We start from the raw sequence: 22,061 nt of genomic DNA, 5'->3' as shown, positions 1-22,061 counted from the left end.
ATCTTCAAACCCCACAGTTTCAGATATGTATACTAGCGTGTGACTTGTGGAATATACACGTGTATTTGTACTTATGTAGTCTCATTCACCTTCCTTGTCTGGCTGGTTGAGGACCAGGGCCATGTGTCATGTATTCGTCATAAACGCTGACATAAACTCTAGAGAAGTGTCATAATCTCAGTTCTCAATTCCTATTTGTCTATGATAATGGATTAACATTATAAGGAAATCATGAAAATTCAGTTTTTAAAAAAGCTATTTATTGAGAAATGAGAATTTAGCCTGATATGAACACTAGTCTCCATAAGCCCTAGATCAAAAACATTAACTTGGTAGAATCTTGCCCTTATACTGATCATTGCTAATTCAGTTGTCATTAGCCTTTCCATCTAATGCCTGAGAAAGGCATTATTTCCTTTATAAATATTACCACCTGTCATATGGTCTCTTTCTAAATCAATCATGAAATTAAATACACGTATTTCACTCAACACCTATACTAAATAAATACTATGAGTATAAAGATGAATAAAGCACAGGTCTTATCCTTCATTAATGAAATTTTCAATTTATTTAATGCATTAAAACTTAGACTATAATGTCCTCTGCAGAGCCCAGATGTAAATTTCATTTTCATCTATAGCTAATGGTGGTCACGAACTCAGTATAAATTTTTGTTTATACCTTTCTTTGTAATTTTTATAAAATCCATTGCATATAAGCATATTGAGATCTGAGAATAAGAGAAAACAAACAAAAAAAGGGCTAAGAGGACTATATTTGTTTTTGCATTTGTTCTCAAAAACTAGATCCCATTCTTTCTCATTCTGTAAATTGCTTTTTCATTAATCTCAGATATTCACTTGAATTGTTTCATGTATAAAGTAGCAGAACTGGACCTAAAGATCCATGCCTATGGATGAATCTCAGATTCACTGATTCACTCATTTAAAATGTTGAATACTTACTATGTGTGTTAGAAAATATAAAAGAAAGCTATTAAGTAGGAAATGAGAATCTAACCTAATAGTAAGCATTCTGCACTTGAATAAGCTGAGAGAAATCTCAAATTCAGATAAATTACAATTACATTCTGCAATCTATACTAGCACTCAGAAGATGAAAAGACTTTAAAGTGACAAATTGCTCATGGGTCTCAAGTTTTACCTTTGAAATGAGACATATTCACATGTGCATTTCTGCATATTGCAAAGGACAAACACTGAGGATCAATCCTCACCTGCGTAATGACAATGAATACAGCAATGCCAGTGGATGCAGGAGTAGAATCCCACTGGAGAGGTCTGCTTTGAGACTTCTTCATCCTCACTATTGTCCAACCCATACACAGACTCAGAAGCAGGTATAACATTTGAATTTGGGAAGCAATGTCAAAAACTAAATGGGAAATGAAAACCAAAGTCAACCAAGTCTTCATAACACAAGGATCTGGTCTTTTTTGTATTGAGAATATAAAGCAATTATTTTTTAAACACAAAAAGATAGGCATTTTCAAAGAGAAGTTGATAAAATTCAATAATTAGAGATATCCATGTCGAACTCTAACAATTAAAATTTTGCCTTTAAGTTCTTATTAACGGCAATATTCTTTCTCTCTCTCTCTCTCTCTACATCTCTATTAAGACTAACTTTGGGATGAGCACTGGGTGTTGTATGGAAACCAATTTGACAATAAATTTTTTTTTAAATAAATTTCATATTAAAAAAAAGACTAACTTTAAATCTTTGTGTTTCCCATTTTTCTTAATTTTTCTAACTACATAATACTGTTCTCTGTAACTTACTGCTTATTAAAATAAACACATTTTAAATGTAATTTCTGCAACGTGGGGCATACTAGTGTCTTCAGTTCCAGGTTGTTAATTTTTTTTTTTTTTGATGGCTGAACTACATAGTGTGAACTTATTTTCTCAAACTGTTAGCAAGAAATAGCCATGACAACAAAATGCACGGCTGCTGTAGCATTCGGTGATGTTGAGTCCGGAAGACAAACGAAACGAAATGATCCGTGCCCTGGTGTGATATGCCACCAGGCGGCCACCACGTACACTGCAGGGAAAGGCTGCTACTTTAAACAAGTAGCAAGGAGACCACCCACACCCGGTTCCAGCTTCAAGAAAACAACAATCTCCAAATACTCCAAGTTCCATGCATTTTTATTTTGGAAGCTGGTATTTATTGATTTAAAAAAAAAGATGATCACTTTCTCATCATAGTATATTTTGATACGGACTTTGGCACAAACGTGATCAGAATTTAACAAAGTGAAACTTTCTTCAAATTGCCATCCATACCTTGGATGTTTACAGCTTTTATTTCTTTCATACAAAGATATTCTTGTAGAAATGGATAAAACTAGCTGTGGTATAACATATTAGCAACTTATAAGCTGAAAACCTATTCATGATACACCTCTTCAGATATATAATGACCACTGTTCTGCCCTCTAAATTAAAACTGAAGACTCTACATTTATGCTCATATACTTGTAATAGTGAGTTCTGACAATGAACTATCATGACCTTTGGTACAAAGTGCCATGACCTTTCAGATCAAGCAGTTTTCTTTCACCACGGATTTCAAGTGACAGTGATGCCAAATACTTTCATTAAACATCTCACAAATACATATTCAGTTACTTAAGGAAGCCAGCCAAAGAAATATTCCTGCATAAATTAATAATTAGCAAAAACAAATACCTGGGGGGGGGGGATCCCTGATATTCTGGCTCATTTCTCTGTATACTAAGTAATACACATATTGATAGAATACCATAACTGTAAGCATAGTTGTAGAATACTGCTTATCTGTTTCTGAAAAATAACTATAGATAAAAAAAGCAGATCACACAAAAATCCCATTCTGTGTGATTTTATTAAAAATCTTGACATTTAATCATTAAACCAAACTTGTTGTCAGAACACCAAAATTTAGCAACGCTGATTTATTGTAATTAAAAACACACACACAAAAAAACCTTTTGCTTTTAAACCTACAGTGAAGATGCCAGACAGCAAAAAAAAAAAAAAAAAAGTGTTTTGTATATAGCAGACACTCACAAAAATCCAAAAGTCCTTGATTTTGGTAATAGCTTGCCCGTGATGGTCTTTTGTGTGTTTTACCTCTCTAAAATGCATAAGCTAAATTATTTCTAAGGTTCTGTTCAGATTGAAAATTCTACGGTTCTGTTAAACATCCTAAGTCGCCTAAGGGACAAGAGCAAGAGAAACCAGAGTTCTCAATAACGTTCAAAAAGAAGCAACTCTTTTTCGTGGCCAGGAGGTGACCAGCACACATTCTCTTCACTAGGAAAACAGGTTCTAGAAGGTTTAGAATCTTAAGACTGGCAGCAAGATGAGGATAAATGGGTCTTCAGATGATTACAGAGATTACCATAAGCTACCCTATTAAAGAGAGAGGAGACCAGAACTATGGAAATATTTAAAAAAGTAAATCCTAGAATGGTTTCATATTCAGAAGCTGCTTTTTTAGAGCAAATCTTGACTATTTTTCCCATCATGCTTAATTGAAAAATTACTTCATGAAAGTTCCTCATACAAATAAAAGAACGAGATGTGAGGTCAGTTCACTTATAGGTGTACTCTATGGCTCTGGGTCAGAAATAGAAAAAGAGTCAAAAAAGGGTTGAAAATAGGACTACAAATGTCAGCTCTGGGATCAGAAAACTTGGGTCTGAGTTTTGTCTTTACCGCTCAAAAGCTGCTGACATTTGGAAATGTACTTCCTGTCAACGAGCCCAGATTCTTTATGTGCAAAATAGGGATAATTGTATCTACTTCAATGAGTTTTTACTTAAAGTGAGAGAATGTACATAAATATGCTCCAAAAACAATGAAGAACGATGCACATGACTGATAATTGAAAAGAAGTTAAACAGGACACATGGGAACTGAATCTGTAACCCTGTTTTCAGTTGAGCTGAATTCTAACCAACCTTGGATAGAAAAATTGTATTATGACAAAAAACAATGTACAAAAAAGGAAAACAAACAATAAACAGATAGCAAGTTTATGTTTTAAAAAATGAATCTCAGAAAGATACTCACATTCTGCCAAACTTCCCATAAAAGGTATCCCTAGTCCATCTTTGGAGTAACTGAGGAATTGAAGAGAAGAGTATTAGTGTAAATTACAAATGTGAAAAGATTATTCGTAATCAAAGCAGGCATAATTTTGGTGAACTAATTAGGATTAATTAGACATAATGATGAACACAGTTTTAGTGGTTTGGAGTTACCTGGAAAAATGAATGTAATTAGCTAAAGCCGAAGCAGCTTGTAACAGCAATGCAGTTGTCAGGACCTTTAAAATCATGTGCATGGGTCCTCCTTTCTTAATAGCCTGCCACAATGACTGAGCATAAATGCAGGCAATCACAAAGTACACAAGGACTAGGAGGAAGAAGAACTCATGTAGCCCTGTGGAGAGAAGAAAGGAGCTTGCTTCAGTCAAACAAAGCCACTTACAGTGCAGGGCTGCTTTCAAATCTTCCTGCCAATATATTTCTAAAACTTTTTTCACTGGAGTCATAGCATTCACTTTTGTAAGGAAAAAAAAAAGGGAAATTATTGAAACTTAAAACAATTTTTTTACTGTGGGATAAAGATTTAAACATAAGAAGGCAGATTAAACTAAAAGCAGGTAAAGTCAATATATAAAAAAGCATAGCGGCCGGGGGATAAGCCCGAAGACTAACTGTAAGATCACAGTTTTGTTAGGAAACAGTAAAAACAAGGATTTCAGCATTGTGAGACATACTTTTTACCCCCAAAGTGGATTACTTCCATATGAAAGTTAGGACCAGATTCAGTCAACAACACTTTAATATACCCTGACAATGGCTCTCAAAGTGTGATCCCTGGGCCAGCAGCAGCAGTAGGGTACTTGTTAGAAATGCACATGCTTGGGCCTCATCCCAGATCTGCTGTATCAGAAATTGTGGGAGAGGGGACCAGCAAGCTGTGTTTTAATAAGCCCATCAGGTGATTCTGATGCAGAAACACAACTGTGAAATGTACCATTACCTTACATTTTCAGTTGGAGAGAGTTTCAAAATACCTGTTATGACCAGAGCCCCCTTCTGAAGTCAACTGTCTTCAGCTCTTGTCAAAAAGGAAATCCTATGGAGACCAGAAGCCTCCAGTCTACAGTTGACTTAAAACTGTTTAACACCCGACCAGATGGCCAGCAATCCAAAGACGAGCCACTGGTGAGACAAGCCACTGGCCACCAGTCTAATTTGGTTCTCCAAGGTAAGTTAGGCTAATCATATTCTCTCAGGAAATCAAATCACAAAACATGGAAAGAATCAGGCAATAGACACTGGAGTTGAAAGGAGCTAATGTTGGGACAGACCAAAGAAGTCGAATGAGGTCACAGTGAAAGAAATATTTTGAGTAAGCAGAAATTTCCAAAGAGCAAAGGGAGCTGCTTGGTAACGACAAGAACCAAGTAAGTGAACAGACTTTATATTAAAAACGGTGCCAGTCATTAAGCAGGCTCTAGTTCCTACTAGCAGTTTGCCAGTACAGTCTTTATGCAGCCACAAGAGAAATACCCCTTTTTCTGCAGTACCTGGAATCTTTGAGCTGTATTATTTTTCAGAAAATTTGGAAAAAATTTATCATAAACCAGAGGGCTAGCTAGTCTATAATACTATGATTTTATATCATATTGTGTCTAAACAACACTGGCGCTTAGTGACGGTGGCTGTGAGCAGAGCTGCCTCTCCTGAGCCTGGGGACAAACAGTCTAAACCGCAATCACCTCTATCGATCACGAAGACCGACTCTGCTTTAGCTTCCCCTTTGAGGTAAACTCCAATCAACAGGCAGAGAAAGGAGTATTCTTTTTGAAAAAGCAATCCAGAAGATGCAAATAGTAGGAAAAACAGTCAATAAACGTTCGATCTCAATCATGTTTTTGGCATGGTCAGGAGGAAAAAAAAAAAAAAAAAGGTAAGTATTTCAGCCACTGGGTGTCTCTCCTGCTCTACATATATAAACGTCGCTAGTTCATTTCTCTCCTCCAGGTGAAAAAGCATGTTTAGACTTCAGGAAGAGAAGATCAAATAACTGAAGAGGCATAATTTCTTTTTAAACTCCTTACATAGAAAAGTATTCCAGCTTTAGAAATAATGGAACAATAAGCCCAGAATTGTTATAGTGATGGAACAAGACAGAAAATACGCTAAACATATTATCACTGGGTCAGTAAAATTCTTTATGCTAGTCTACCTTTCGAATCTTCGTTATTTTTCCTCCTTAGTATGAAGACTTAATTATGGCATTCTTTCATTCTATTTATTTATAATGCTTTACAGAATACCCATTACAAGATAAAGTTTCAGACTCCATTAGGTTACAAATCTACCATGAAAAGAAAATCCTCAGACTATGTACTGAGTAAACAGAATAATAATACCGGAGGAGGATACTTTTGAAAGCATGTCAGTAGCAAAAAAATGTTTTAGGATTATTCAAGATTAAATGTACCTTCCAGAAAAGCTAACATTGTAACTAGTAAATTATTTCATTCAGGTAATATATTAAATAACTTGAACTAGCTCAGGACACCTGTGCCCTGTACTTTGTTCATTCAGCTTTGCATAAATTATTCTTACCTTGACCCTGTCCACAAGACAGTCTAAAGATAAAATGCTGACTCTGCACTCACTGTTCTTTTAAATAAAGTTGCTCTCGAAAAAAAAAAGTTTTTTTTCTCCTCAGTGATCAATTTTTATTTTGCCACCATCCATCACAAGAAAGCAGTCTGTATCTGTTCACCGTGAGATTAGATTCTAATCCTAAAACAGGCACTAACTCTCACCTAGATACGGAAGAGGAAAAGTGCCATCAAATGAGTATGCGGCAGGCGGCAAACACATGCGTTATGAGAAAATGTGTGGGTTTTAAGGCAAGCTGCACGGCAAGAAGCGCTGGCCAAATTCAGCAGGAAGAAAACTTACAGCACAGCTTCGAAAAACTCAGCTCCGGCTGAAGGACGGGAGATGAGAGGAAAGAGGGTAAGACAAGGGGAGAGTCACCGGCCATGGCCGCGGCACTGGCCCACTCCCGCCTGCCCGCTCCGCTTGCAGCCTCAGAGCCCCGGTGTCCACACCACCCTGAAGTGTTTCAAGATGGATCTGGATCAGTCTCAACTGATCACAGAAATTCCAACACTCCTGCCAGCAAGAGGGAAGCCTAACCCTTTACTCTGACACGTCGGTCTACCCTCTTTGACACCTTCACTTACATTTCTCTTAGGATGCTGTAGAGCAAAGGCATGTGACCCCGTTCTGCCCAGGGAAGTGCGACGAGGGAGCCTCTGAGGAAGGTGTCCTTGCTCTCAAAAGACATACTGAATTTTGCCGTTATCTAGATGCGATGCCCACACAGTGAACCGCAGTTAACTCTGAACACGAGGGAGCTAGCCTACGGACAACGCGGACAGTCAGAAGACAGGAGGATACAGACACGCTGACTAAACCACCATGAGGAAGCCTCAATTCTTGTTATGTAAGATAATTAATTTCTGCCTGATAATTCATTCATTGTCTGTACCACCTGCATTCGAGTTTTCTGTTACTTTAAACCCAAAGCATGCCAACATGTTACCAGAGCTCGTATCTGGAATCTTGAAAAAACAGTGAGATGGCAGATGTAACAGAGAATAATATTATAATATTATTGCGATGAAAACCAGTCTACTTCAGATGATAATGCTTTAACTCTCAGGAGTCTAAGTACATCTGTTCGTCTCTAACAAGAACACAAATACAGTGCTGATTTTTTAACAAAAATTCTAATTTTTTAAGAAGCAGTTTTACTTTATTCTACCTTAAAGCATAATATTCCTATGTAGTGTTTTGTCAAGTGGCATCATACTTGCCTTAATGGTTTTTTTTTTTTTTTTTAACCTAGACCAATCTGTGAAATAGGAGCTTAACCGAAGTTTGATAGACACAAAACACATAATTGGTTTGAAAGAAAACAAATGATAAAATCTAACCAGAATAATGCGTAGCATTGATTGCAGCTATCCGCACCAGGTTATGTAATTCAAACCCCTCAGACATACAGCTTAGTAGTCAATTCTCAGTAAAAACCATAGCAAATCAATTTTCCCTACTCAGGAAAGAAAGACAAATGAGAAGAAGTTTCTAAGATGAACTAACTGGGGATTACTCCCTGGAAATAAATTCCATACCTTGAGGCTTCCTATACTGTAGGAAGAATCCCTCTCAAGACTGTACTGTAAAACCAATACAATACCAAAACAATGTGGAATATGGACTTTTAGATCACTGGTTCTGTACATTAGAGTCAACGTGAAGCTCTGACAAACTATAGTTGCCTGGCTTCCACTCCAAAAGCCAATCTATTGGAGTCTCAGAGGGTGGACATTTACATATTTTCTAAAGCTCTCCAGATGCACAGTGATGGGTTGAGAACCACTGATTTAGACTTCGATGTAAACCATCACATCTTATGGCAATGTGGAATTAATCATATTTTAAGGCTCCTAGGCATTTTAATCAATAAAATGATGTGATCCCTAGGAATGAAGCCAGCCATATAACAAATCTGAATACTTCTGAGTATTTCTGGCATTTGTTAATAATCAATCCCCACAGATTAGCCTTGCACAGAATCCCATGCTTAATGAAAATACATACTATAGTGACATTTTGCCTGTTGTTTAAATGTAACTTTATCCATTCTAGTATAAGACAGATTTTAGACACAAGTATAAGCATCAAATCAAAATCAGTCATAGGAGAAGGTAGGTCAGAAGGAGTCAGGACTAAGAGCTGAATCGGAATAGTTTGTATGAACACTAAAGACAAAGCTAGCCATAATTCAGGATGCTGGGAAAAACAATGGAAGATGTAGGCAGGGTTCAGGGTGAGCCAGGGCAAGTATGACTGATGTTCAGTGGCACAGGCCACAAACGTGATCATTCTATGGCCTATAGTCAATGTTCAGAAGTCTAATTAGGAATGAGGAAAGACACCAAAAATGGGAGTCTGGGTAAGGAAGCCAAAAAAAAAAAGCATATCAGGATGTAGCAGAGTCTCATGGATCCACACAATAAATAAAACCACCTCTTGAACTGAAGCCATATTGCTGGAAGGGCAGGAGGGGAAAGGGCTATTAGATTTGAACTCCGCTTCAGTCTGTAGGGTTTGCACATTCAGGGACCACAGCAGAGCATTACTTCTCTCTGAGCCTTTACCAGTCCTAAAAATTAGTGTCATAGGAAATAGTGAAGACTTATGGTTAAAAGGGACCATACAAGCAATTTAATCCAACTGTCCATCCAATGCTATCAGTAGACCTGGATTTCATCAATGCGTTTCCCAATACAGAAAATGTTATAAAGATAAAAGAAACAGTAGGACTAAATTAACTTCCAATAATGATCCATACTGCTCCAAAGCACTATTAAGTAAAATTTAACTTTTAAGTTCATCTTCATTCAAAAACAACTTGAGTGGCTTACCCTTATGTCATTTCCTTCACAGAAAGAACTTTTTAACTATTTAAAAATGTTTGGCACTCTGTCACTATGTAAACATTGTTTTTAGACTAAAAGATAGTTTAAAAAATTCATCTTTCCACATGTTAAGTTACCGGTGACCTACTGCCCATAACACATGCTCCTCGAGTTACATTTCTAGCTGTGACAATTTACACTTTGAACTAAACAACCGGTTTAATCTAATGTAGCCTCAATTCCTGTTCTTCCTACACCCACTCACCATGATGGTCAATGAGATTTAATGGGATTGAAATTTTTCTCTAAGCAGGCTGATTCTTCCAAATGGGTAATGAACTCAGTAAGAAGTAAACTCCTAATCCTTCTTTGATAGACAGTCTACAGATCTTAGTCTTCATTCTGACACGCTGATTTACAAGTCTGCTGGAATACTTCATAGCATGTCTATCATTAATCGCAAGAAGTCATTCATTTCTGTTTGGGCTAGGAATCTTAACTTCCATAGAGCAATACACAACCAAAAATTAAAAAAAAATTTTTTTTTAACCTTTTAAGTTTCTTTTTGAGAGACAGAGAGAGACAGAGCATGAATGGGGAAGAAGCAGAGAGAGGGAGACACAGAATCCGAAGCAGGCTCCAGGCTCTGAGCTGTCAGCACAGAGCCCGACACGGGGCTCGAACCCACAAACCGTGAGATCATGACTTAAGCCGAAGTCGGACATTTAACTGACTGAGCCACCCAGGCGCCCCATGACCTAAAATTTTGATGGCATATTTTATATGCCCATGTTTTATGGGCATATAAATTCTGATTTTGGAAAACATTATAAACTTTGATCACTCTTAAAATGGTTGCAAGCTCCTATGAAGATAATCCCTAATCTGTTTAAACAAGTTGGGAAAAGTAGGTCAGTTTCTATCTCACTTAAAAATTGGTTTTCCAATTTAGATTGCTCAATTTATTAACACTTTTCTGTTTATAAAAATAATGCTATGTTATCATAAGAACAAAAAAGGTTTAGAATGTATAGAGAAGACTAAAAATCAGCCATAATACTACCACCCAAAATATAGAAACATTCTGTTAATATTTCTGTACTTCTCTCTGCTTCATTCTGTGCATTTTGTAACATACTTGAAATTGTAAAATATAAAATTTAGTGTTCTGCTTCCTTAAGTTAATAGTATAGCTATTAAAATGCTATTAAAGGATTCATTTACCATCTGCCTACTACTACACACTTAAGTTGCTTTTAAGTTTTAATATTCTAAAAACACAACATGAAGATATTCGTGCATCAATCTTTTTCTATACTTAGAACATACATTTGAGTATATATTCTTACCAGATTCTCCAGCACTAAAATGATCAAATGGATTCCCTTCGGCATCTGGGTTTAGTAACATCATTTCAAATGGGATATCTTCTGCCAGAGAATTCTCATTGTCATCTTTGCACGTATACTTGTCTGCATAAAACACGTGCCACGTTTGTGGATATGGAATCTGGGACACAGTCAGATTATGTTCAGTCTGATTCATGGCCACTTTAAAGAGAAAGAAAATAGTACTTTCAAAGCAAAGTTCGCAAATGTATTCGTTGTTTTAGTCATATAATCAATTCGCAGTTTTGTTTAGTTCTTATTACCTTGAAAATCAAACCCCTGGTGTAGTTTTGGAATAAGGTCTGTAAATCATAAGGTAGATAAAAATAATGTATCTTAACCAAAGGAGTCATTATAAAAGTCCTGTGAAGCATCACAAATGAGTAGAATGGTTTCAATGAAATTCTGAATTTGAATTTTAAGTATGTCAAGATTTTCATGTGGATTAGCAACACTAAAAATATTTTCTTTTTTATTGTGGTAAAACATGCCTAACACATGACCGTTTTAACCATTTTGAAGTGTACAGTTCTGTGGCATTAAGTACATTCACAAAGCTGTGTAACCGCTGCAGAGACATTTTTGAAAATTATATTCGCGTTAAATTTAAAATGGAGCATTCAACTCAGGGAATCACTGTATCTAAAAACTATGACCGACATATACCTTCAAACGATTTTCCAAAATCGTTTTCTCGTTGATTATTCATTAAAAAGATACTCAAAGTGGAAAAATAGAAATGATGGGAACGTAAGAGTTGTTATACTGGGCCCGGTCTCTATCGTGGGGGAACGGGGAGGTTCATGAAAGTTGGCATCACACAGATCTGTGTTTGAATCCTGGCTTCCAATACTTACCTGCCATGTAAACTTGGGCAAGATGTACAAGCAATGACATTTACTCTCTTCATCTGTAAAATGGAGATAATACTTGGAGCAAGGAGCGGAAGAAAGCACTGAGGTATAGGAGTCACGTAGGATGGTACCTGTCATACAGTAGGTGCTGAATAAAGGATAATTCTCCTTTTCCTTTCTTTAAAACAGGTAGTTATACCAATAAATGGTTCTCAATGCAGGGTAATCCTGCTCCCCTCCAGGGCATTTGAAAATGTGCAGGGACAGTTTTGTTGTCACAATAGTGGACAAGGTCCTTGGAGGGAGGCTGTGCCAAACCGCATGTAATCCAAGGTAAAATGTCATACAATAAAGACCTGTTCCACCGAAAACGTCAATAGCACCCCTTCTGAGAAACACTTAATGGTGTCTAATATGCATTCCAAATCTGAAACTATGATTCTGACTTACGAGGTACTCTCACGTAGGAGGGTTATGTCTCAAACACACTGTAGAATAAAAAAAGTAGCCGAGTTGGTGCTATTACTTAATAACCTCATGACTCAGCAAATAAATTGCTTAACCTCTCGAAATGTGCTTCTTCAGTAGTAAAATTAAGGTACCTGACCTGTCTGGCTCACAGTGCTTGTCAGGAGCAAATGAGACAGTATATAAAAATCCTACCTAAAGAGTCTGATTCTATACAAAGTATTCTTAAAATATAAGATAGTGATGGGTCCAATCTCCAACTCTAGATTGCCCCCACAGCAGGCCAGCTAGTCCTGATCTTTTTCTCAATTGAAGAAAAAATAATTTTTAATAAATAAAAGACACTTGTTGAGATAAACTTGATGATCTGCATGTGGAAGAGATTTTAGAGGATATTACAAACTTATTCCTTTTCTTAGGCATCATAATGGTAATGCTAACGGAAGAATTTCCTCACTCTTATAAGATACATGCTGGGGCAAACTGCTCATGACATCCACAGCTTATTTTCTTATGCTGTGATTTAAAACAAAAATCACACACGTACGAATAAGAAGCAAATGTAACAAAATATTAACAATTATTGAATCTAAGCCAGGATATACAGATGCTAGTTGTACTACACTTTCAACATATCTATATGAATGGAAATGTTCCTAACAAAATGTTTAAAAAATACTACTTATGGATGGTCTTTAAAATGAGATACAGATTTATCTAGTCAGGATTCAAATTTTGAGGACTTAAAACTTTACAATTGGGAATTTCATTAACAGCAGTTGAAGCGGACAAGCTGATTTTATTAATAATGCCACAGCATTGTTTTTTGGGGGCTATCTTAAATTGGCTGGCATTTATACTGCGTTTTTTTTTTTTTTTTGCTTACTTATTTATTTTTTACTGTATAGCTTCTTGAAATGCGTAGCAAAGACTCTAGTTTCTGATAAATATTTGAAGACCTTTAACAAGAATTCAATATATGATCATCAGTGGCTCAGAAATTAGGCATGTGAAATGTGCAGCTCACAATGACATAATTTGGACCTCATAATATAATGGTTCTGCTACTTTGCTATTTCATCACTTGTGATTTTTTTCTTAGATAAGATGACATAAAAAATAAAAATTAACTATTATATTTTTCACCAATATACTCTTTAATGTTTCATTTTCAATTGTGCAGATTTACATCAAATAAAAACAAAAGTGTGCTTCAAAAAGTGATACTGGCCTTCAGTTTTTGTCTTGTGGCCTTTTTTAGCAGGCCTGGGAAACAAACCTCTTCACAAAACTGTATGTTCATTGTTTTTGAGACAAAAGACTACCACACAGCATGCATGTGCTATGCTGATGTAATTAGTATCTCAAATATTAACAAAACTTGAATTGCAGACAATAACGTTAAATGGCTAGTTGCCGAATCATGTTATTAAAGAAAATGAATACTGTTAACAAAAATACACAAAATAATAAAATGCTAATATCTTTAAATGATTTATAAAACACATCAATTGTACAAAGGGAAATCTTATGCATCTGATGTAAAAAGATAATACTGAAAATGTTTTATATGCAAAATATTTAGCTCTTGTAATATGACAGCAAATTACCCCAAACCTCCTTGTTAAATGTTTTTTACATACAGTTGTAATTTTCAGTGCTTTTAAATGTCTCCTTCGTTTGCTTTAAAAACCTACAAAATAGTTTTTACCATTGTTTTAAAATTTGATGTTTTATAGCATTACTGAAAGAGGAAAAAGGAAGACAGAAAAATAATTTCTCAAACATTAATTTGGGGGAATATATATACTCACAAGCAACATCTGACACTACAGGATTTTTCAAATCTGCTAGTCTTTTCATAGTTCACAGTCACAAGGTTTTTCATAGGAGTTAGAAACAGTTAAGGAACACATTACCAAGTAGGTAAAAGGCTATTCAATCCTCAAAGTCTCATTAATGGCCAGGAAATGAGAATATTTCTACAAGAAATTACTTAAAAATATGTGGTACTACTACACTGTCATGCATTTAAGGATATGTTTTGTGTTTCAATGCACCAAAGCCTCTAAATAATAACATACTATAAATATGACCACTAATATGTAAAAGGTAGAGAATATAGATTTTCTTAAGACTTGGCTTTTGGTATTGGGAAAAGAATTGATAAGATTTGTAAAAAGCGATATATATATATCTACATAGATATATCTATAGATATATATCTATAGATAGATAGATATAGATATATCTATATATATTACCAGTACTTAATTTATTTCAGGTCCCCAAATTTAACAAAACAATCATCATTCCCCCACAAATTCTTATTACCTGAGATCTTCCATTCCAATAATACCCTTGCACTCAACAGAAGAACAGAGAAGAAGGAAAAATAGTCTAAGAAACATCTGCTAGAGATTTTACATAAGTTATAGCCCTATATAGATTCAACTACATCCTGAAGAGTTATATTTAGAATTACATCAGGTTAGGACTTTTGGGAACCTTAGCAAAAACTAACCCAACTTTCCTGATGTACAGATAGGTAAAGTGAGGCTCAAAGAAAACAAGCCATGGTTCTCAGTTTAGCAGCCTTTCCATCACACTGTACTGTCTCCTTGTACCCATAAGTTCAGGGACTGAAGGTATATGACTGATATAAAAATTATGTTTTTGCAAGTGTATACAGGGTATGGTATAATATTAACAAGGTAATATAAAGAAACAAATCAATTCCTAGAAGTCAAAGCTTTAAATGGCCTCATAAGTTTTTACTGGAGAGAGAAAAAGACTTTGAGGTACCAAATACAAAGTAATCAGCCTACCAACCAGAAAAAAACCCTCAATATCTCCAACAAATGGTGTTGGGAAACCTGGACAGCTACATACAAAGGAATGAAACTGGACCACTTTCTTACACCAGACACAAAAATAAAAGTCAAAATGGATTAAAGACCTAAATGTGGGTCCTGAAGACCTGAAACCATAAAAATTTTTGAGAACACAGGTAGTAATTTTTCTGACACTGGCCGAAGCAACATTTTTCTAGATATGTCTTCTGAGGCAAGGGAAATAAAAGAAAAAATAAACTATTGGGACTACATCAAAATAAGAAGCTTCTGCACAGCAAAAGAAACAATCCACAAAACAAAAAGACAACCTACTAAATAGAAGATATTTGCAAATGGCGTATCTGATGGAGGATTAGTATCCAAAATACATAAACAACTTAAAATACATAATACAACTCAATACCAAAAAACCACAATCCAATTTAGAAATAGGCAGAAGACACAAATAAATATTTCTCCAAGGAAGACATCCAGATGGCCAACAGACACATGAAAAGATGCTCAACATCACTCATCATCAGAGGAATACAAATCAAAACCACAATGAGATATCATCTCACACCTCCCTGAATGGTTTAAAAAAAATGTAAGAAATAGCAAGTGTTGGCGAGGATGTGGAGAAAAAGGAACCCTCATGCACTGTTGTTGGAAAGGGAAACTCGTGTAGTCACTATATGCAGAATGGAGGTTCCTCAAAAAATTAAAAACAGAACTGCCATATGATACAGTAATTGCACTACTGGGTATTTACTCAAAGAATATGAAAACATTACTTTGAAAAGATATACACACCCCTACGTTTACTGCAGCATTATTTACAATAGCCAAATTATGGAAGCAGCCCAACTGTCCATTGATAGATGAATGGATGAGGAAGATGCGGTATAGACATACAGTGAAATAATACTCAACCATGAAAAAAATAAAATCTTGCCATTTGCAACAATATGGATGCATCTAGAGAGTTACTGCTAAGTGAAATAAGTCAGTCAGGAGAAAGATAAATACCATCTGATTTTTCTCGTATGTGGAATTTAAGAAACAAAACAAACTAACAAAGAAAAAGAGACAAAAAAAGAAAAAAAGACTCTTATCTACAGAGAACAAACAGGGGAGGAAAGTGGGGGGACGGGTGAAATAGGTAAAAGGGATTAAGAGAACATTTATTATGATCAGCACTGAGTAGTGTATAGAATTGTTGATTCACTATATTATACACCTGAAACTAATATAACACTATGTTAACTACACTGAATTAAAATAAAAACAAAAAAGGGGGGGCCTGGGGGCCTCAGTCAGTTAAGCATCTAACCCTTAATACTGGCTCAGGTCATGATCTCACAGTGGTGAGATCAAGCCCCATGTCAGCGTGGAGCCTGTTTGGGATTCTCTCTCTCCCTCTTTGTCCCTTTCTCACGCACCCTCTCTCTCAAAAATAAATAAATGTTAAAAAAAATTTTTTTTAAGTCTATTTATTTTGAGAGACAGAGCATGACTGGGGAGGAGCAAAGAGAGGGAAACACAGAATCTGAAGCAGGCTCCAGGCTCTGAGCTGTCAGGACAGAACCCGATGCGGGGCCCGAACCTACGAACTGTAAGATCATGATCTGAGCCGAAATCGGATACCCAAAAGACTGAGCCACCCAGATGCCCCTAAATAAATAAACTTTAAAACAAACCAAAAAACCAAAAACCAAAAGCCCTTCAAGCCCTAAGCTCTATGACGATTCATCCTACAAATACTTAGTAAAAGCTACAAAGACATATTATAAGTTTTCATTCTCCTAACACCATGTGACTAGCATCCATAGTACTTACCACAATTGCAATTTCGTATTTATTCACATTGATCAGATTCATTCCTGTGACCCCCCACTAGCCATAAAGACAAAGAGAGTGTATTTTAGTTCCTGATTTATCCTAAGTGCCTTGCCTAGTACATGAAGCATGAAAGTGCCCAGTGTATGCATGAGTGAATGGGTAGACCAGAAGAGCTTTGCTTCTCTCGCTGATTTTATAACAAATAAATAAAATGAAAAGCGGTAACTATAATATGTGCTGTGGAGGAAAACAAGCTATAAAAACTCACATGTTAACTTAGTGTAGGAAGGAGCCAAAAAGGGAAGGAAGAACAAGAGAGGAAAAGCCTATGCAAAGGCCCAGGGTAGCACTGAAATAGAACAAGCCCACAGATAAAATGAGGCAGGAGGGGACAATGCTGTGAGACAGAACTGGGGGGCAAACACTGGCCAGACTATGATGGCTTTGCTAATCAGGTTAAGGAGGCATGTCTTTGTCCTAAGAGCAGTAGAAAAAGAGAAGTATTTATGAGTGTGGTAAGAAGTGAATGTGACGTGATCCCTGTTCAGAAAGATCACTCTGGTTCCGGGGGGCACCAGCACGGCAGCAGTGGCCACATGGGAGACTACTGCAATAGGCAAGAAATTATGGCAGACTGGAATAATGTGGTGGAGGCAGAGATGAAGAAAAGTAGATGATTCAAGAGAGATTTAGAGGTCACTCACTGATAGACTGGAAGGAGATGGAGAGGTCAAAGATGGAGTGTTGGTAGACTCCTTGATTTCTAGCTTGCTTACTGGATAGATGGTGGTGTTGGTTCCTGAAACAGGGAACACTGGAAGAGGGTGAGGTCTAGATGGGCAAGAGGATGAATTGGTTTGGGACATTATAAGAAGTAGGAATGGAAGGCCAGAACTTTTTATACATATGTGGAACATTCAGATGACCAAATTGGTATAGAAAGGAAAAGATAACTGATAATGAGCATTTGCACAAATTTCCCAGGTTAGTTCTAAAATTCAAGGGAGAGGTAAATAAGTTTATATAACTGTCTCTTTGATATCTGAATCCAGTCATTTGAGACTTCTTCAACATACTGTTAATGTCATCTCATAAATCTAAATAAGAGATCCCTACACGAGGTGGCAAGGACTGGGGTCTTCTACTCTTAATCCTATTGCAGCTAGCTACCTTATGAGGGACCTAAGAGAGCTGCTAAGACTCGGAAGGCTGAAAGTTTAGAAATGGCAATGTTTTACTTGACTAATCAAAAGAAGATTCAGAGACTCACTGATATACAGAAGACAGTAGGGGAAACAGAGGGATAATTCTGTTTCCCTACAGAAGGGAGAGGGGAGAGGGATAATTCCTATTTCTTCTAATGGAAGTTTCACATTTCTCATGTCTTCTACAACCAATTAACTTCCAGCAGGTAACATGGGTAGCATGGTATATGCCCTTCGTTTATACAGAAATTAAAAAGAGTTGCACTAATTCTGGATAGTGCACCCTAATACGTGGGATAGTCCTGATGAGAATGGAAGGGCTCCAGGATACAAGCAACTAGGATAATAAAAGCAGAGCTTCTCTAGAGGCAAATCTAGAAGTTTACAAATGATGTGGTGCTTGTACATCCCAAGATGACATACTGTGTCACCACATGATTAGGTCCCATGTTCTAGTAACATGTTGCAAAACAGCATCACTTGGGCTAAATTATACAATTAACTGAGATAATACATGTTTAGTGCTTTGCTCAGTGCTAGCAGATAATAAGCATTCAACAAATGCTATCGTTCATTCCATGCTGCCACTGGGTCAAAATATATTTGCCATACTGGTGTGAATTATGTGACTTGTAAGAAGTACAAATGAATGAAAGTATGCCTTTAGAAATTAGCTAGATATTTTTCAAAAATTTTTAATGATAAAGGGAGGGAAAAGGCATTCTGCCCCTTGATCAAGGAAAAAGTCGGTTTCCTTAAACTTCAGCTTAAAATGTACTAGACAAAATGTCATCAAAGCATGATGTGTCATGAAACATCTTGGTATATAAACAACAGACTTCAACATTCAGGAGTCAAAAAACAGATCCAATGATCAAAAGAAAAAGGAGATACTCACTTGTCAACTGAGCTTTGGACAATTTTTCATTGCAACTATAACCATGACTGCTTTCCTGGAGCTTTAGCCATTCCTGGGCTTGGAACAGGTAGAGTTTAGCTTCTTTCCCAACAGCTCCTGCTATGTTGTTGATTCTGACACACAGAAGAGCATGGTCACCTTGACATTAAAACAAAAATTATCAACAAGTTTGGTCTTGTATGGAACTGAAATGACAAGACAATTCAACATCTGTATTTATCAAAACAGGAATTTAAAGAGCAGTTTTTCTTAAATCTCACTTAACTAGGTAGATCACTTGAGAATGAACAGCCCATTCAGAGGCAAGTCAAGAGACTATTCATATTAATTATCCAAACTTAACCTGTGGTGTCTCCATCTACTTCTGAGGAAAACTGATGACATTTCACTATATCTGGACATTCACTGTCACAGAATTTTTGCCTCATTTTTAGAACCACTCCACATGGCTTTAATCTTTGTTTATAAACCATCTACAGCAATTTCCCACCAAAGTTGCTCTTGTTTTCTAAAGTAACATGTATGCTAATATTTAGCTATACTTTTAATGTAAAAAATAAGCATAGCTAATAGCAAGAAAGTTTAAATAAATTAGTTTGGGGGTAAACATTTTAGACCATGTAAAAAATGTGACATCTGTGACTTTTACAAAAGAACTTTCAGAACAATAGATACTGTAAAGACACTACAGAATAAGCCTGGGTGCACACACTAACTACATTTAAGGCCCTAACAGAAATGGTAAAAAGTAGTTGCCTCTAGGTGAGAAGAAAAGCTGGAGACTTATTTCATTCTAAGATATATTCTTCTGTTGCTGTCATCACTTTATTACAATTTTACTCTAATTAAACATTTTAAATAAATTTAAATGTACAGTATGTATCAAAGAATGTCCAAGTCTCCTACATAAATTGATCACATTACAAATTATCAAAAATTTCATTTTATTTTTAATTTTTTTTGTTTATTTATTTTGAGGGAGGGAGACAGAGAGTGAGACCAAGGGAGGGCAGAGAGAGAGGGCAAGAGAGAGAGAATCCCAAGCAGGTTCTGCACTGTCAGCGCAGAGCCCAAAGCAAGGCTCGAACCCTCAAACTGTGAGATCATGACCTGAGCCAAAACCAAGAGTCAGACGCTTAACCGACTGAGCCACCCAGGTTCCCCCAAATTATCAATAATTTTAAGAGTGACTCAAAGGCTTAGCATCTTAAATTGCACTGAGTTAGAGTTTATTATTTCAGTGTAATTTAGTAATATTATTCTACTGAATTCAAATTCACTGAAAATTGGTAATAAATACACACAATGAGAGTGTGTGTGTGAATATACTTGAACACTCAATTCCTCAATCTTCCTTAAAACACCTGGATTTCAAACGTATGTTTATGGAATATCATGATGATATTCATGGAATATCATCATGAAATCTCCTGGTTGTCTAAGTCCTCTGCTAGTCTTGAGTGATAATCCAGGTTGTAGCTTCCATATAGCCCAGATTTTCCAGCACTGTCCAGGTTGTGCCATTTATTGTAATGTCTTTACTATCACTGTCAATATTCAAAGTACAGTTACAGCCAGTTGATTAAAAAAACTAAAAATGTGACCTAAAATATAATAACAAAACCGTTTCTAGAGTTTCTTCTTCACTCAAGATCTGTGCCACACTGGATTTTGGAAAACTGGGTTGCTTTTCTTTTCTCAGTTGTTTTAAACACTTTGAGTATAAAAAAAAAAAAAAAAATTCAGGTTCCTCTTCCTTTACATCACCAATTCTGTACCTTCCCAATACTTTAAATTCCCTACACCAAAATAGCTTCTTGCTCCTATTATCTTCTCCTAAGAATCCTCTCTAGGACCACAGTCTGACATTGTGTCTTTTCATGCTAAAAGCTACATTAATCAAGGATCCCAACCTCATCAAGGCAAATAATTATTTGCAATATAGTACTAGTCAAATAGAGTAGCAAGAGTACATACCAAGAAAATCACTTAAATTTCGAGAGTGCAAATAAAGCAAAAATTAGAATGACCTGCAAATTCATTCATTCAAGAATTATTGATTTTTGAGGGAGACCAGAAAGTAGAATCAAATGCACTTCTCATTTCAGAAGGTCCAGACAGGATACAAATTATGCAGCTCCCAGGACCCACTTACAAGCATTTCTGTCAAGTTAATTCCGGGCCTCCTGGTCCAGAGTCAATCTCCTACTTTAGGCGATTTGACCTAGCAATTGTGACCACCAGATTAGCAGGTGTTTTATTTGGTTTCCCACACCTCTCTGCTTCAAGGAGGTTAGAGCAAACTGATCTTAAAAACAAAAACTAAACCCAGTAAATCTAAGTTCTGGGGCTTCGATGAACGCCTAAGTACAGTGCCTCAGTGTCTACAACCAGTTTGAGTCAGGGGTGAGCAAACCCTGCTTCCTTGAGGGAAGGATCTCGAAAGATGCATTAGAGTCTCCGTACTTTCGTGCGTGTGGGGAGGGTTGGCGAAGCGGCGTTCCAAGCGCAGAACACAATCACTCCTGGGGGAGGGTGCAGACTAGGGAGTGGGGAGCAGCAACACCAGAGCTGGCATTCGAGCAGCCCAAGATTCCGGCAGCTGCGGTCGGGGGAGGGCTGCCAGCGACGCTGGCAGTCCGGGTGGGCTGGGAGAGGGGGGAGGTCCCCGCGTCGCCGCCGCCGGCTCCAGGCCTCCCGAAGCGAGGTGGGGAGGCGCGGCCCGCGAGATGGGCCCACGCGCCTGCATCCCGCTCCCCGCCCCCGCACCTACCGTGGAACTCGAAGTGGCCGATGCTCTGGCCCTGAGCGTCTCGGGCTGCGGCGCTGCTGAAGCTGCCCCGCAGGGTCTTACCCTGGCCGCCCGGCGGCCACCAGCAGCAGGTGAGGGCCACCGCCAGCAGCCGCAGGCCTCCCATCCCCCCCTCCCGCTCGGGACCCACGCCCCGGCCCCTAACAGCCTGCGGCCGCCTTCCCCACGTCGGCAGCCGGGGGTGGGGGAGGAGGGAGCA

At 37.2% G+C, this 22,061-nt stretch overlaps 1 protein-coding gene across 2 annotated transcripts in view; it reads right to left on the bottom strand.

Annotated features, from left to right (window-relative positions):
- The window catches only part of GPR180 (G protein-coupled receptor 180), a 40,209-nt gene extending 18,148 nt beyond the window's left edge, over positions 1-22,061 (bottom strand). For both annotated transcript variants that reach the window (XR_007461153.1, XM_049647138.1), the window contains exons 1-6: positions 21,824-22,061; positions 19,030-19,188; positions 10,890-11,090; positions 4,280-4,460; positions 4,089-4,138; positions 1,241-1,398 (exon numbers count right to left, since the gene is read on the bottom strand). Coding sequence is in view for 1 of the 2 variants with exons in the window: in XM_049647138.1 (XP_049503095.1) it covers positions 1,241-1,398; positions 4,089-4,138; positions 4,280-4,460; positions 10,890-11,090; positions 19,030-19,188; positions 21,824-21,968 (894 nt within the window). In the remaining variant the exon portion in view is untranslated. The remainder of the gene's footprint in view (positions 1-1,240; positions 1,399-4,088; positions 4,139-4,279; positions 4,461-10,889; positions 11,091-19,029; positions 19,189-21,823) is intronic.

Source organism: Panthera uncia (genome assembly GCF_023721935.1).
Source record: "Panthera uncia isolate 11264 chromosome A1 unlocalized genomic scaffold, Puncia_PCG_1.0 HiC_scaffold_16, whole genome shotgun sequence".
Lineage (NCBI taxonomy): Eukaryota > Metazoa > Chordata > Mammalia > Carnivora > Felidae > Panthera > Panthera uncia.
This window is presented reverse-complemented; position numbering and strand designations above follow the sequence as displayed.